The sequence below is a fragment of the Corvus brachyrhynchos genome, unplaced genomic scaffold, assembly GCF_000691975.1.
Source record: "Corvus brachyrhynchos isolate BGI_N302 unplaced genomic scaffold, ASM69197v1 scaffold21, whole genome shotgun sequence".
Classification (NCBI taxonomy): domain Eukaryota; kingdom Metazoa; phylum Chordata; class Aves; order Passeriformes; family Corvidae; genus Corvus; species Corvus brachyrhynchos.
This window is the reverse complement of record NW_008236924.1, coordinates 5,977,815-5,994,064: the sequence shown is the minus strand read 5'-3', so window position 1 is coordinate 5,994,064 and position 16,250 is coordinate 5,977,815. Positions and strand designations below refer to the sequence as shown.

The window sequence follows — 16,250 nt, the reverse complement described above, 5'->3', positions numbered from 1 at the left end:
TAATCCACAGCCCAGCTGAGCAGAAGGTGATGGGACACCCCTATCCCACCTCCCATCCCAAACCCTGCTCTCTGCCTGCCTCAGGCACCGTGGCTGCAGCAGGAAAATCCTCCCCCTGCCCTTGTGTCCCTGTGGGGCAGCAGTGACAGACACCAAGTCTGGGGAGAACCCAGGAATCGATACAGCAATCAGGAGAAGGAAAGGAAACACAGAGCATCCAACGATCTGCGAGACTCCAATTCACTCTCAGGGGTGCAGAGAGGGCCCCTGTGCCCCGTACAGCCCCGAGAATCATACAGAGCTGCCATATAGAGATCTCTCTATGTATATATTTATAGGTATGTATATATTTATAGTGCACTGCGTTTAAAACAGCCGGGCCTGCTTCTTCAGCTCGTTCCTCTTCCACAGCGCCAGGCGGTCGAACTCGGCCATGGTCATCCCGAAGATCTGGTAGAATTCCTCCTGGGACAGGTGCCTCTGAGGAGACATGGGAGGCTGGGCCAGAGCTGGGCACCTTCCAGGGCCAAGCTGGGGGTCTGAGGGCATCCCCTGCCTGCTGGGACAGTGGGGTGACACAACCCCCAGCACTGCTCCCTCGGGAACTGCCTCCCTCCTGCCCCTGCCAACGGCACAGGGGACAGCTCTGCCCGGCCAGGGGAGCAGCAGGAGCACTGTGACAGTGCCCTGACACTCGTGTGCTCCTGGGCAGACGTGGAGATGCTCCTCACACGGCCACAAGCCCCACAAGCTGCCTGCCAGGGCCACCCTGCGGGATCAGGTGCCTCTGTGCCCTGAGGAGATTGTCCCCAGTGGAAAAGGCTCTTCTCACCTCTAACCGAGTCCTGTCCACATCTTTGGGCAGCTGGTTCCTCCCCCTCGTCTTCACCAGGAGCAGCTCGTAGGGGTAAATCTGCATGGGGACAGGGAGACCATGGGGCAGCCACGAGACACCTGGGGCGCACTTGGGGACGAGGGCAAAGCCTCCTGCTGTATTTAACAGGGTTTGGGTGGCACAGCTGACTCCAGGGCTGTGGGTGGGACACAGAGAGGTGGGAATTGCTCTCAGGGTGACTCTGATCCACCCTGAATCTCCGTGGTGGCTCTGGAACAACCTGCTCACTCTGCCACACCAGGAACGACCCAGGCACGAGCGTGAGCAGCAAAGCACCAGCACAACCCCCCTGCTCTGTTCCTCACCTGAGGGACAATCCTGCTCAGCCAAGCACTTGGGACCTGGCAGGAGGGGAGGGGACTCTGCTCTGACCCCCACAGTCCCGGGATGAGGAGGATGTCAGGTGAAGGATGGAAGGGGATGAGTGCAGGGCCTGCAGGCAGAGGGTAAAGCTTCCCCCTGAGGAGCCTGGGGACACAAGGACACATCCCTGGGACTCCCACCTCTGGCTGGAGGCCGCTCCTTGCAGCAGAAGGGTCTTACCTTGTACTCTGGGGAGAGAGAGAAGCGAGACATGAGCCACGCTGTCCCCTCTGCTGTCACCACCCTCCCCCACAGGCTGCGGAGACCCCGCCCGGATCCCCCCCATTCTCCCTCCAGCCCCCCCCTTTCCAGAGCTGCCTGCGGGAGGTTGGCAGCCCCACAGCATCGCCCCCGGGATGCCTGCAGGGTCCCCAGCCCCCCCTTACCTCGCATCCCCCAGTTGACGGCATTGGTGCTGTCGTAGTGGAAAAGCTCCGCGCTGGGAGGCTGCGGGAGGGATGGAGAGAGGGAGGAGTGAGGGGGAGGCTCCTCCAGACACTGAGCGGCTCCTCCCGGGTCCCCAGGGGAGGACACCAAGGTCCCCACCCACCAGCAGGGAAACTGGGACACGAGGAGGTGAAGTGACAAGCCCAGGTCACACGGAGGCAGGAGCAGAACTCCTGATCCCAAGCAATCCCGGGCCCAGGATATAAAGCAAAGCTTTATTTATTTATTATTTAAAGTGTGCTTGCTGGAAAGCAACACCAGCACCCCTCTGAAAATCGCCCTGTGGGAGTTTCAGGGCAGGCGCTGCCTGGACAGGGCACTTTGGACCCCAATAAGCGTCATTTTGGACTGGCACAACAGTGAAAGCAGGGATGCAGAGAAGGGGGAGGACATCCCAGTCATGGAAAGGGAGCACTAGGGACATGGAGGAGCCTGGGAGAACGAGGAATGCCTGGGAGAATGAGGAATGCCTGGCAGCAGCAGGAGGCACTCACCCTGTGCAGCCCATTCCTCCTGTAGGCAGGGAGGGAGGCCGACTTAGAAATGAGGGGATCTGCAAAGAAGCCACCAAGGGGCATCAGGGAAGAAGCAGGAAGGACCCTCCCCCCCCGGGACAGCCCCCACTGGGCCACTCTCGACCTCTGTGCTCCCAGCTCCAGTCACCCAGCTCTGTCTCCTTCCACCTCCGGCTCATTTCCAGCCTGGCTTCCTCCCGTGCTGATACTCCTCTCCCCAAAATCCCTTTCCTGTGGCAGCCCTCCCACCTCACCCTTCAGAGCAACGCATTCTCCTCTCTCAGTTTCCCCGACTCATCCTCTCTGCCCTGGTTCAGCTCTATCCTATCCCAGGCTTTCAACGGCTCCTTCTTCGTTTCCCTTCTCCCTTCCCTGGTCCCAGTACCTCCCCCAGCTCGGGCTCTGGACCCCCGGGCTCGGGGGAGCAGCTGGGGAGGGCCCAGCTCACGCACTCACCGCTGTCAGCCAGGTAGTGGGTTCGGGGAGCTGCAAGGAGAGCAGAGCCAGCTGTCAGGAAGGGCCAAGCACCCCATGCCATGCAGAACTGCCTGTTCCCAGCCCCACAGATCCTCCTTGGGGCTCCCAGTAGCCCTCAGTCCTCAGAACTGCCCATTCCCAGCCCTCAGCCCTCGGAGGGGCTCCCTGAGCATCCCCAAACAGCTCGGTGAGGGCAGATGTGCCATGAGGAAGGAGAGCATGGAATGGACAGGGCCACCTGTGCTGCCAGGCTCTGAAGTGCCCCCCAGCCCCCCCGTGGCCCCAAGGACAGGGCTGGGTGCCCTGGGGGCTCTGTGACAGGAGCAATGCCAGCGAGGCAGCCCTGGGGCTGCTCAGCAGGTCTGGGGTGCCAGGAGGGCCCAAAACAGGTCACAGCAAGCCTGGCGTGGCTGTGCTGCCACATTCCCAAGGGATCCTTCAGCCACTCCATACGGCGCTTCCAGGCTGCCCAGACACCCACCGGGCAATGCCCCATCCCAGCTGGGGCACAGGGAATGGATGGAGCCCTCCAGAGAGGAAAAGGCCCTCCTGAGCCCAGCTCCATGCCCAGGACCTCTCATCACCCCTTCCCTTGTCCTGATCTTCCCTCTCCACCCCATAAAATTCCCGAGGGGCTGTGGCTGTGTGGGGTGGGACAGAGGGATGGACAGGGACAGCCTTACAGCCGTTGAGGGAGCCCTCGTAGCCCACGGTGTGCAGGGCCTCTCTGCTGCTGGCTGAGCTGCGAGGGGGTGTCCAGGGGTCTGCGTAGGAGTTGGAGCGAGCCTTCATCTCCTCCCTCAGGATCAGCCTCCCGATGCCACTCTGGATCTGGCAGGAGGGGAAAAGCCACCTTGCACTCTTCCTTTCCCTGCCCAGCCCTCTCTGGCACATCACGGACGGGCACAGCATCCCCTGGCACGGGCCTGGCATCTCCTGAGGGTGAGGTGCTGGGGTGGGGGTGCCTCGGCAAGGTGATGCTCTCCCCCTCCCGCAGAGCCCATGCCGGGGGTGGCCAGGAGGGGACAGACGGCCGAGGGCAGCAGGGATGGTGGTGGCACCTTCTCAGGTGGCAGAGCTGGGCTGAGCCTCCTCCCCAGAGCCAACTGGGGACAGTTTGGTGCTGGCTCTGTGCCCAGCAGGGCTGGCACTCACCTTGTGCATGCCCCGGTCGTACCCATCCTCTTCACCACCTGACGAGAACCTCCGGGCCCGGGGAGCTGCAAGGAGACACGTGAGGGGTCAGATGGGGACAGAAGTGGGGACAAGGCAGGGAGGAGACAGTCCCCAACTGCATGGGGACATTGGATCCCAGAGACTCGTGTTTTGGGGTCACCTTGGCAGGTATCTCAGCCCAACCCACTTTTGTGTCCAGACCCAACTCAGAGCGGGGTTCCCTCCCAGAAAATTTGGAGGCAGGAATGTGTTTCCCGTTCTCCCAACCCCGGGGGCATTTGTTACCTTTGGGTGAGCCTTGGAAGGACCAGTACTCCGACTCGGAGTGGTAGTAGGGGTCCGGGGAGTAGGCAGGGCTGTACTTGGATGACTGCGCGATGTCCTCGCTTGTTTTGCTTTTCGTGGCTGCGGAGGGGTTGTCTGCAAAAGGAGCAGGCAGAGCCAAGGTGAGGATCTGCAGGGATCCACCCCAAATGAAGGCAAATCCTCTTCCCTCCCCAGTGACTGCCAGGGATTCGTGTCCAGGACAGCACAGAGCAGAGCTGGGAATAATCAGCCTTCCAGCTGCTGACACCTCCTTGAGACAAGGCTGCTGAGGCAGGCGGTGGGGACAGCGACAAGCAGGGGCTGTCGCTGATGTGGCTGGGAAGGGACCCAAACGGCTGAGAGCCCACGGCACCACAAGTGCTGGCTCCTGCACCGTGCTCATCCCTGTCCCACCACGGCCACCAAGCTCCCTGTGCTGTCCCGTCACCAGGAGGTGAGAGAGGGGATAGAGGAAGGTTCAGACCCAGCAGGGACAGGCCTCTCTGGGTTCTGCCAGGGGAAGGAGGCAGCGGGGGGGGGGAGCAGAGGGGCTCTGGCAGGGCTTGGTCCTCATGGCAGGGACACACAGAGTGCTCAGGCTGGGGGCAGAGCCTCAGCAGCACATGGGGGAACCCAGGGGGGAGTTCTGCTGCACCAGGAGAGTCACAGGGAAAGGAGCACCAGGGACAGGAGGTGGCAGAGCCACCCCACCACCTCCGGCAGGCGCGGGGGACCCAGCAGGTACTTACAGCAGCAGGAGCAGGCAGCAGCGGGCAGTGGGAGTGGGGCAGGAGGGAAGGGAGAGCCCGGGGAGAGAGAGGAGACACAGTTACTGCTCAGGGGGAGCTGCTGTCCCTCCGTGAGCAGAAGCAAGCGGGGACAGTGCAAGCCAGCCCCGCTGCGAGCCACCAAACACCGAGAGCCACCAAACACCCTCCCCATCCTGCGGCATCCCCGTTTCACCCTGGAACAGCCACCCAGCATGGGCTGTGATTTTTCTCCAGGGCTGCATGTGAAACTGCCAGTTGCCTTTTTCATCCCTTTTCTGAGGCTGCTCTGACTCCCTTGTCCCCTCTGCCACCCCACCATCACCCTGCTCCCCCTCCCCCAGCTACCCCCGGTGTCACTACCAGCCTTTGCGCCACCCCTCGCAACAGGGACGTGGTCCAAAGCCACATCTGTCCCCGAGTCCATCTGTCCCACCTTGGCGCCTGCCCCACCTCCCACCCAGCCCCTGAACACGCCGGTCCCCTCCCGGGGTGACACGGGGACAGGGACACAGCAGCCAGACCGTACCGTGGCGCTTGTAGATGGGGGGCTTCCTGTAGATGTTACTCTCGCCAGCGGCTGGTGGGAGAAGAGAGAGAGAAAGGGAAGAAAGAAGGGGGAAGGGGAGGTCAGTGTGGGCGTGCTGGGAGCGCACAGGACACGGGTCCTGCAGGAGCCACCACCCCCACGCCACATTTCCATCACACAACCGCCTCCGGGCCCGCGAGTGCCCCGGGAGGGCTCCGGGCCGGCGGCACGGGCACAGGAGCACGGCCCCGGCTGCCCACGGTGACAGGACATGCAGTGAGCACCCAGCGACAGCATGCACCGGGGCGGCGGGCACAGCCTGCCAGCCGGCAGCGAGGCACCCGCGGCGGGTTCTCGGGGTGCCAGCACCTGCAAGAACCGCCTGCGAGCTACCTGGGGCGAGCCAACATCAGCCAAAGCCTCTTTCCGCAGCAGAGAGAGAAAAGAGCGAGTCGGGAGGGAAAGCGAGCTGGAGCCTGGAGCAGGCGGAGCAGGGAGGGGGCCATCCATAAACCACCGAGCGGCAGGGCAGGGCAGGGCAGGGTGGGCAGCGGGGCCGGACCCTGGCAGGGATGGGAGGGGAGCTGGGGGAGCCTCTGGGTGTCCTCACGGTGCTGTCCCAGGGCATCAGAGATGCGTCAGGGAGGCTGCGCCGCTTTTGGGGCAGGGGGAGATGCCAACAGCTGGGTGGACGGTGCGGGGTTCTGACCCCGCTGAGGGGTGATGGGCAGCTCTGCCTGCTTCCCAACCCACTCTCCCTTGCTGCCCGCTCCGTCCCCGTCCCCGTGGGCTCTGCGTGGCCGGCAGTGGGTGGTGGCCCTTACCTGGTGGCCCCCTGCAATCCCTGCAGAAGGGGAGCAAGCATCTGGCAAGCCCAGAAGACTCTGGGGGGAGGGAGCGGCGGGCCCTAGGGGGAGTATAAAATAGTCATCTGTAGCGGATGGGTGTGGAAACGCCTCTGGCACACACGCTCCGGCTGGTGGTCCTGGGGGGAAGGCAGGGGAGGGCACAGGCTCTCACCAGGGGACTCATCTTCGTGTGGGGAGTGGAGGGAGGGCGGGGAGGAGGAAGAAGAAGAGGGATGTCGCAAGGATCAAGCAGACTCCGGGCGCCTCTGGGACCTCCGGGTGGTGACGGGGGGAGAAGGAGGAGGGTTCAAGCCGTAGGTCCTGTTTATGGATGGCCTCTACCGGGGGTAGATCCTGCTGCCAGCTGGCTCTAGGCAGGCGGCGGAGCTACGCATGCGACACAGCGGGGACGGCACATGCGGGCATGCCACGGACACGGCGCTCCCCCGGCAGCGGGGCGCTCCGGAGCCTACCTGGGATGTGGAAATGCTTGGGCGCTTGGTATGAGGTTGGAGTGGAGGACCTCACATCTAACTGGCTATAGTAGGGGGAGCTGCGCCCGCTCTCGGTGCCTACGCGGGGCCGAGCAGAAGCAGCCGTGAGTGACCGAGAGAGAGAACAAGAGGCAGAAGAAAATGGGTGTTAAATGCAGCGGTGTTAGAACAGCGGGGGCGGCCCGTGTCAGGGGGGTGTGACGGGGACGTGCGGCCCGGGAGTGGCAGTGATGGAGCGGGGGAGATTTCCCGCATCTCCGGAGGCGGACGGGATGCAGAGGAAACCCCAGTGCGGGGCCGGCCCGGGGCAGCGCTGCCCCAGCGCTGCCAGGAAAGCCGAGCGTGTTGCGGAGGCTGACGGCGAGGAGCCCTTGAGGTGCAGCGGGACTCGCAGCGACCTCAGAGTGTTCCAGTCCTTCCTGCACAGCTCCAGAGGACAGGAGACACGGCCCAGGCACACTCTGCTCGCCTGCCATGCTCCGGGGTGTGCGTGCATGCGCATCTGCGTGTGCAAGGACCTGCCTGGGCACAAGCGCTGCCTGCACACCCCTCCCAGAGCCACCAACGCAGCTGAGGGGTCTTCACCAGAGCCGGAGATCACCTGCCTGCCACCCCATCCTCCATGAGCCTCAGCTCATGCCTGAGCTGCAAATTCCTCTCGGCCTCTCCTTGCCGCTCGCAAGAGTTTGGAGAACCAGGGGCTGTGCAGAGCTGGGCACTGCTCCCACCATGGGCCACCCCAGGCCTCCTTTCCAGAGGAGAAACCACAGAAATCCCAGGGACATTTTTGTGATCCTCGCTCCGCTTGGTGCTGTGAGCTCAGCTCAGCCTGGGGTTGCAGCTGAAATCCTCACCTGAGCGATAGAAATGGTGGGGGGACCTGGGGATGGTGGGGGACATGCCCTGGCGGCTGTAGGTGGGGGAGTCGATGTAGCCGGGGCTGGAGGCTCGTCTCTGCCGCGTGTCAAAGCTCTCGAAGATGTCCTGGGGGTGGGGAAGGTGTGGAGAGACTGGGGTTAGACTGGAGCAGGAGGTGTCCCACGGATGGGGGTCTCATGCCTGGGGCAGCTGGGGAAGCTCTGTGCTCTGTGTGTGACACTCTGTGTCCTCTGAGGCTGGAGGGGTCCCCAGCCTGCTCTGCCTCCCCCCTGCCAAGGCACAGGCAGCAAATCCCAGGGTTTGGCACCAGGTGACAGTGTCCAGCCAGAGGTTTTTTGCCTGGAGATTGTCCCCTTCCCTGTGCTTGTTCCCAATTATGGGTGTCTCCCTCCACAGGGCAGAAGCTGCACCCTGGGGCCATTCTGGGAGGGAGGACTTGCACCCTGCTCTCTTTGGGGCCTGAAGGACAGGATCCTCCTGGATAGTGTCCTCCCTGTCACCCCACACCCTGGGGCAGCCACAGCTCAGGGGGATGATCAGCAGAGCCCCTGGGCACAGGGACATCGTGTGGCAGCAGCAGGTGACAGACCCCCAGTGCCCACAGGGGCATTACCTGTGAGTACGGGGAGAGGGTCCCCAGGGACTGGAGGCAGCAGGAGGCAAAGTGAGGAGGAAAAGAGAGAGAGAGAGAGAGACAGCACATGGTTAAGAGGAGCAGTGACAGACTGGGGTCCCACAGCAGCTCATTTTCCCCATGTCACCGGGCAGTGAGGGGGACTGGGGCTACAGCTGGAGCTGGACTGGGGCAGGATGCTGGGCAGGAGCTCCTGGCCAGGAGAGGAACCAGCAGGGGGAATCAGCAGTTGCCACCTCTCAGAGACTTCTGTGGAGGGGGGAGGGCACAGAGGGCCATGGCCACGCTCCTGGGTGGGCTGCAGGACTCCAGGCTCATGACAAAACCTTGGGGTGGGGATGTAAGAGATGCTACTGCCAAGTGCTCTTGCAGGACCATCTCTGTGAGCTGCTCAGACCTCCTTCTTCCATGGGCTCCCTGAACTCACCCAGCAGCCCCAGCTGGGCAGGTAGGACAGTCCTGTGCTGTGTGTTGCCTGAGCATCTCCTCATCACACTTCCAGAAATGCACTGCCCAAGCCCCTTCCCGGGCTGCAGGGCCAGCACCCAACAGGGCAGCCCTGCTCCAGAGCTGCTCCAGAGGTGATGGGTGAATTCCCTGTCCATCGCTGCTCTCACACAGCGCTGTCTGTCCTTGCACATGTCCTGAGGTCACTGGTTTCTTTCTGACTCTACAGCAGCAGCATCACCTCGCCTCCACCCCAGACCCTCCCAAGCCTCTGGGAGAGGTCCTGCCCCATTCCTGCCTCCCTGCACTATTCCCACTGGGATGAGCAAAGCCCCACACTGTTCTCCCCCAAACTGGGCCCCGTTCCTGTGCATCCCAGCACGGGGTTTCTGGACACTCGGTACCTCCCCATAGCTATATCTCTCCAGCGTCTCATCCGATGTGTATCTGTGATAGGGCTCGTAGGAAATGAGGTCAGGACGCTGCACTTCATAGATGGCTTTAATCTTGGGAAGAGCTGCCAGGTCTTTGTAATTAAGGATCTCATTATCCACTTTAGCCTAGGGAGAGGGAGAGACGGAGACAGAGAGGCGGAAAGGAAGAGGAGGAGAGAAGGGAAGGGAGGCTGGAGCACGCAGTGTGGAGCCAGCACAGGGCAGACAGAGCCCACTGTCACCCCAGCAGCAGGGACAGGTAAGAGGAGAGGCCTGAGAGGCAGCAGTGGGGAGGGCAGAGGAGCTGGGAGGGCAGGACTGTGCCCCTCTGAGCACTCCTGAGCTGTGCCACGGCACTGGTGGCACAGCGTGCTGCTGGGACAAGGGGGTTTGTCTGTGCTGTCCCCAAATTCTGGGCTTGTCCCACTGAAGAGCAGCACGGGAAGTTGCTGTTCCCATCCCTGGGGCCCTGGGCGAGGGGCAGGGCTGGACTTACGCAGATGACACGGTTTGGGGAGCCGATGCTGGAGCCAGGGGGGGAGATTGAGGTTTCCGACGTCCTTCTGTGCTGTGGAGGCAGAGAGGTGAGGGCAGGTGAGTGCATGGCAAGGAGGGACCCCTGAGCAGGCAAAGTGCTGGTTTGGGGGCTGAATTTCACTTTCACAGCCTCAGCCACGGCCACCCATCATCCTGTGGGCAGCCACTCCAGGTCTGGGCAGTTCACTCCCAGCAGGGACCCGGGGACAGTGTCACCTGGGACATGCCACCTCTCGGGATGCCCCTCACCCTGCTGCCTACCTTCAGCTTCTTCTCTGCTCTGGCTGCCTGCTTGCAGATGGGGTGCCACACTTCAGAGCCTGCAAGGCAGCAAAGGGACAGTGTTTCAGCCCCACACACGGTCACCCCCCTGCCAGGGGTCAGCCGGGTCCCCCTGCCACGTCCCTGCCACCTGCAGCAGTGCCCCGGGAACGTGCAGGGCAGTGGAGACTGCGTGTCCAGGATGAGGAATGGAACAGCTCTGGAGCACTGAGGGCAGTGGCCAAACCTCAGCTGGGTGGATTTTGGGTGACCCAACCAGTTCCTGCTGGTTAAACTGGGGTGACACTGAGCTTGGGGCATCCCAGCACCTCCATCCTTTGGGTTGGAATGAGCAGAAATTGGACTGTGCCCAGGTGTGCAGGGAGACAAAAAGTTCCCCGTTCAGTGGCAGGGAAGATTTCATGGAGAGAAGTGATTTTTGCAGGGCTCTGGAAGAGCACAGGGTCTGGGGAGCAGTGGAGAGGGGGATCTCTGGCACTGCTGCACAAAGAGACCCCTCCAAGTGCCATAAGGAACCAAACCCCCCACAGCCAGGCTGCTCACAGCCCTACCTGTCAGGTACATCTCCTCTCCCTCTGTGAACATCTGGTGGCAGCGCACACATCTGGCACAGGTGGGGTGGTAGTGCTTCCCTCCTGCCTGCGCGGGCGAGCAGAGAGCAGCCCCTGAGCACGGCAGGACACGGACCTGCCCCTGTCCCTGGGTGACCCTGCCAGCCCTCGCTGCTGCAGACAGTGACACGGTGAACAAACTGTCTGGGGCGGCCTTGGAGACCTCCATATCCCATGGAGAAAACCAGACATGGCTTCATCCCTGTTTTCAACCTGCTGGGCTACGAGTCAGACCAGGAGCCTTCAGCTCTCCTTGGAATGTTCAACAGCAAGCAGAGCCAGGAGGTCCCAAACCACCAGGGACAGTGTCCCTACAACCCTGACACTCTGGGAATGGCCAAGGCCCTCTGCAGCCGTGCTTTGCATCAGCTCCTTCTCTACAGATTTGAGCAGAAACAGCAAATTTGGCCCTGGATGTCACAGCAGGGGAGCAGCAAAGGGACCCCAAAGACCTCCCTGTCTATCACTGCCAGTTCCTGACCCTAAAGGAACTTTTCTCCTCTTCTGCTCCAATTTCAGTGCCAGGAACAGGCTCTTCCCCAGATGAGAGGAAGCTGGGCTGCTCCTCTGGCTCTTTTGACAGGGCTAAGAGCTGAAATTGGGAGCTTGCTCCCCTCAAAGTGTCTGTCAGCATTCCAGTTATGGGCTCTCTGCTGGGCTGGGAACTGGGAGCCAGCTCAGGGCAGGAGGAATCTGGGCTGTCACAGCTCAACCCGAAAGAACTTTTTACACCCATAACAAACCAAAAGAAGAGGGAGAATAATTGAAGGTGGCAGAGGGAAGACGAGGCTTTTGCTTTTAAAGGAGAGGGTTGTGGTAGAGGGGGCTGAAAAAAGAGGGCAATTTGCTGCAACTGAGAACCTGCCCGTGGGCTGCCCATAAAATCAACCTGGAATTCAGTGTTCTTGGGTGCAGATGGCAGCCAGTCCCTCCAGTTTATGTGAAAAATGAGCGGAAGGTTTTAGGATGGGCAGGAGGATGAGTTTGGAGAGTTTGGACCCCTCTTCCTTTCCTTGCAGTGCAGGGAGGGGACAGCCCTGTGCCAACCCAAACCAGTCCATGTGGAGGGAGGCTGGCTGCTCCCTGGGAATGTCCCAGCCCATTCCCAACTTCCATTTCACCACACACCTTCTCCAAAAGCCACCCACCATCTGAACACCCAGAACTCCTCCAAACCATGCACAAACCTTGCTCCTTTCATTCTGGTTATTATTCCAGCTTGTACTGGAATACTGGTGGAGCAGTGAGGGAAAGGACCTGCTCGTTATCTCTTGGGTCCCTTAAAGACTCATTAATCATCCAAGCCTGGCTGGGCAGCTCGGAGCAGTTGGGAATGCCCTGGGGGCTACTGGGACAGCACCAGGAGGCTCCTTAATGCCTAAAATTATTTAAAGGCGCCCTTTCCATTTCACACTCTGACAGAGAGGACAATTCAAGCCTCTGGATTCACAGATGGTTCAATGCTGGGAGCAAACACATCCCAGGGAGGGTGGGGAGCTCAGGCTTCCATCCCTGGAAGTGTCCAAGGTCAGGCTGGACGGGGCTTGGAGCGACCTGGGACAGTGGAAGGTGGGCAGAGGGGTTGGAATGAGATGAGCTTTAAGGTCCCTTCCAACCCAACCCATTCCACGATTTTATGACAGGAATCCCAGGTCCACCCTCCCACACCGGGTGACACCACCCTGCTCACACCCGTGGGTGCCTGAGGATGCTCTACCCTGGCACGGGGCTCAGACTGCCCAGGGGAGGAGCAGCAGCAGGGAGTTGATGTCAGGGCTTTGTCCTGCTCCATTCGGATTTGCTGATCCAGTGAGCTCCGGCCTGGGGCAGCTGCTGCAGGGCTGAGCTCGTGCTCCCGGCAGGAGCCTGGAGTCAGCAGAAAGCAGGGACACACAGCCCCCCAGGCTGGGGAGAGCTGCTGGGAGCCTCCTGGCCATTTGTTCCAGCTTCCTTGGACAGGCTGGAGCTCCCAGGGCAGCCAGCCTGGCAGGAACAGGGACGGGGATCACTCCTTGGTGGGCTGTGAGTGGAACAGGCTGGAGACCCACAGCACCTGCAGAGCCATGGGACCTCTGATTTTAGGATGCAGCTGCGACCTGGGGCTGGCAGAGGTGTGGGAGCCCTTCCCTCCTGCTCAGCCGTGTGAAGGGGAGGTCTCAGGAGTGACAGAGCACAATTCCAGCATTGCTGCTTCTCTGTGCCATCTAAAAATCACACCAGGCTGCCCTGTCTGTGCGTCCTGAGCCTTTAAATTACCCTCAGACTGGATTTTCTGCACCTTTTTTTTTCCTTGCCAGCACTGGGGTAGAAGAGAAAACACGAGAGGACACATCCGTTCCAGGAGATGGGAAGGACCAGCCCTGATGGACCTCTCTGTCCTTCCCCAAAACCATCCCTCACTGCTCTCAGCAGCTGTGCAGCCCCAACGTGTCCCACAGCCACCTGCATCCATGGTGGGATCCCTGGGGAGTCCCTGCATCCCTCCAGGGCCCTGCCAGAGCAGCTCCTCCTGCCCAGCAAAGCCTCTCCCAGCGAAGGGGACCCTCTGCTCCGGTTTCTGCCCTGCCAAGGGGTGCTCCACGGGCACCGCTGCCCACGGGGAGGGTGCTGCAGCCCCTCAGCCCGGCTCGGCAGCGGGCAGCAGTGCGGGATGCGTTTCCAAGGCAACAGGAGGCTGCCGGCACGGGGATGCGCTCAGAGGAGGGCTGGGGTGAGCGTGCTGGGGACAGCAGAGCCGGGCATGGCAGCGGCTGCTTAGGGCTGATGTCCCCACACCTCCAGACGTGTCCCAGCACCCCCAGGGCACTGTGGGTGTTTCCCGAGCTCTGCTATCCAAGGTCTGGTGTTGTTTTCCCCTCTCCCACCCTCTGGAGAAGGTGGTCACGCTGTGACGGAGCTGCTGCAGCACGAGCCACGGCCCCCAGAGATGGAGGGTGGCACCTCCCACAGCTCCCCAGGGCATGTTCCTGTCACAGAGCCCGCGATGGGGCGGCTCAGCCCCGGGACTCACCTCCAGGACACGGCCGCTGATGTAGCGGTCACAGGTCTCGCACTTGATGCCGAACTGGGCGTGGTAGTCGGACTCGCAGTACGGGATGCCATCCCTTGGGAGAGAGGGAGAGGAGGGGGTGAGCCCCCCCCCCCCCCGCCCAGCCGCGGGGACAGCCCGGGAGTGTCGCGGGGCGGTGGCACTCACTTGCTGATGTACTCGCCGGTGAGGATGATGCCGCACGTTTGGCACTTGAAGCAGCTGACGTGCCACTGCTTCTCCAGGGCCAGCAGGGACTGGCCCTGCTTGATCTCCTCCTTGCAGCCGGCGCAGTCTGGGGGGACAGGAGGGAATGTGGGAAAGGGCAGCACAGCAGGGACACCCACAGCTGCTGGGTCACCCCGAGGCACCCCGGCTGTGTGACCTGGCACTCCACTCACGCCCTGCCTTTTCCAGGGATTTTTCTTACACCCTGCTCCTGAGGCAGCCTCGTGGGGATCATTTCATTATGGAAATCTGTCACCTCTGCTTGTCCCCAGCACAGGAACCAGGAGGACAGCTGGGACCTCTGAGGTACTGCTGGCACAGAGTGGGGTCTCCCTCAGGGTGATGAGTTTGAGCCAGGGCCAGTTGGAAAAAATTCCTCACAGAAAGAGTGATTGGGCACTGGAATCCTCTGCCCAGGGAGGCTGTGGAATCACCGTCCCTGGATGTGTTTAAAAAAAACCCTGGACAGGCTCTCAGTGCTGTGGTTTAATTGATGAGGGGGTGTTGGGTCACAGGTTGGACTTGATGATCTCAAAGGTCTTCTCCAACCTGGTTCATTCTGTGATTCTGTGATGGGCTGAGGGGGCCACGCTGCCCTGGCAGGTCCCCAAGGGTGGGAAGTGTCCGGCAGAGGAAGGGCTGTGCTGTCCGGCAGCCACGTCCGGCCCCGCTGCGCTATTTACCGGCCTCCCTTCCTCCCCTGCTTCCCCTGGCTCCCATCAGGGCTTCGAGCAGGAAGCACATGGGCCTCGGACCCCTGACCTTGGCTCCTCCTTGTCCTCACCTCCCCCTGGGCAGCAGGTCTGCCTGGAGGGGGGTTTTCCTTAACCCCCTCCCTGCCAGGGGGAAGCAGGAGCAGACAGGCCCCTCCCAGGCTGCCCCGTGCCAAATGCCTGCCTGCCGGACCAATGGGAGAAGATTTCTGACCTCTGGAAAAAAGCAGGATCTGTTCCCTGCTTCAGGTCCTGCAGGGCTGGGGCTGCAGGGAGAGGCTCGGCATCCTCCTTCCAGAGATGCCTTCCCTATGGAATGCACCAGCAGCCCGCACAGCTCCCCTGCCACCTTGCTGGTGGCACTGCCAGGGCCACCGGGGCTGCGAGGGACACGTGCGGGAGGGGCAGGCTCCGTCTGCCTGCAGCTGCCATGAATAAGGCATGGTGTCCTCGGGTGACCCCGCTCCAGGGCCGGGAAGGGGATGGGGAGGGAGAGGAAGGCGGGAGGGAGGCAGAGCCTGGCTCTGGGCAGCTCTGGGAGCCCATGGAGGAGGAATTCCTGTCCCTGGGCTCATTCCAACCCTGCCACGTCCCCTCCATTGAGGGCTGGGGGGAAGGAGGCAGCTTGGGGGGCTCGCAGTGGGGCCCATCGGCACCTGAGCTGCCACCAGCAGTGCCACCGTGGTGACTGGGTGACAAGGACCATGGGTGACAAGGACCATGGGTGACAAGGACCAGGGGTGACACTGAGTCCTGGCTCTGGTCTTGGCACTGACCTCCAGGGCTTGCTGAGCATGGCAGGAAGGGAAGGTCCCCGCAACCTGGGGTCTAAAGCAAGGCCAAACCCACCCAAAAGAGCTTGCCCGTCGCTCCAGCTGAGTCCTAGGGGTTCCCCAGGGGATGAGCATGAAAAGCCTTTCAGTGCTTGCAGACACACTGAGGAACGCCAGCGCTGGGACAGTCCCAGGAGTATTCCCAGGGTTGCTGCTCCGAGCAAACCCAGCTCCAGAACGTCCCCATGAGCTCAGACAGCGCCCGCCAGGGTGGTGACCCTGCCCAGGTCACAAACAGGCCGGGGGAGTTCCGAAACCAGCGGTGAGCTGCAATCCTGGGTGGAGCCGCAGCACTGCCCCGTCCCTCCTCCCACACCTCTGTGACACCCGTGGCTCTGCAGGGCTGCACAGTGGCCCCAAAGCCCGTCCTGTCACCCTCTCCAGGGGCTCATGGTCCCTCTCTTAGCATCCATCCCAGGACAGCAGTCAACTTACGGCTGGGCCCGTGGATCTTGATGGGCTTGGTGCTGAGGAGGGAGTGGGAGCAGTTCTGGCAGACGCAGTCCTTCCCGCTGAATGTGACCTTGTCTCCGATGGGGAACGGCTTCCTGCGGCCAAGAAGAGGTGGGGAGGGGTCAGCTGCTCATCTCCCTCCTTCCCTGGGGCCAGCAGGGAGCACAGGGGCTCCGGGCAAGGGCTTCTCCAGGAGGTCACAAACCCTTGGTGACAACCTCCACTCACCTGCAGGTGCTGCAGACAAAGCACTTGGGGTGGTAGGTCCTGCCCAGGGCAGAGATGACCTCGCCGGTGATGAAGTCCCCACAGCTGTCACAGCGGGTAGCCGCGAGCAGCGGTGCGGTCTGGGGT

At 61.9% G+C, this 16,250-nt stretch overlaps 1 protein-coding gene across 1 annotated transcript in view; it reads right to left on the bottom strand.

Annotated features, from left to right (window-relative positions):
• Positions 1–309: 309 nt before the first annotated feature.
• ABLIM3 (actin binding LIM protein family member 3) overlaps positions 310–16,250 on the bottom strand; it is a 37,838-nt gene continuing 21,897 nt past the window's right edge. The window contains exons 4-24 of the mRNA XM_017728057.1: positions 16,125–16,243; positions 15,879–15,991; positions 13,838–13,964; positions 13,652–13,745; positions 10,582–10,669; positions 10,010–10,068; positions 9,708–9,779; positions 9,182–9,337; positions 8,310–8,339; positions 7,672–7,801; positions 6,797–6,895; positions 5,476–5,526; positions 4,159–4,293; positions 3,853–3,917; positions 3,381–3,528; positions 2,677–2,706; positions 2,200–2,258; positions 1,645–1,705; positions 1,439–1,446; positions 833–913; positions 310–480 (exon numbers count right to left, since the gene is read on the bottom strand). Of these exons, the coding sequence (XP_017583546.1) occupies positions 367–480; positions 833–913; positions 1,439–1,446; positions 1,645–1,705; positions 2,200–2,258; positions 2,677–2,706; positions 3,381–3,528; positions 3,853–3,917; positions 4,159–4,293; positions 5,476–5,526; positions 6,797–6,895; positions 7,672–7,801; positions 8,310–8,339; positions 9,182–9,337; positions 9,708–9,779; positions 10,010–10,068; positions 10,582–10,669; positions 13,652–13,745; positions 13,838–13,964; positions 15,879–15,991; positions 16,125–16,243 (1,839 nt within the window). The 3' untranslated portion in view covers positions 310–366. The remainder of the gene's footprint in view (positions 481–832; positions 914–1,438; positions 1,447–1,644; positions 1,706–2,199; positions 2,259–2,676; positions 2,707–3,380; positions 3,529–3,852; positions 3,918–4,158; positions 4,294–5,475; positions 5,527–6,796; positions 6,896–7,671; positions 7,802–8,309; positions 8,340–9,181; positions 9,338–9,707; positions 9,780–10,009; positions 10,069–10,581; positions 10,670–13,651; positions 13,746–13,837; positions 13,965–15,878; positions 15,992–16,124; positions 16,244–16,250) is intronic.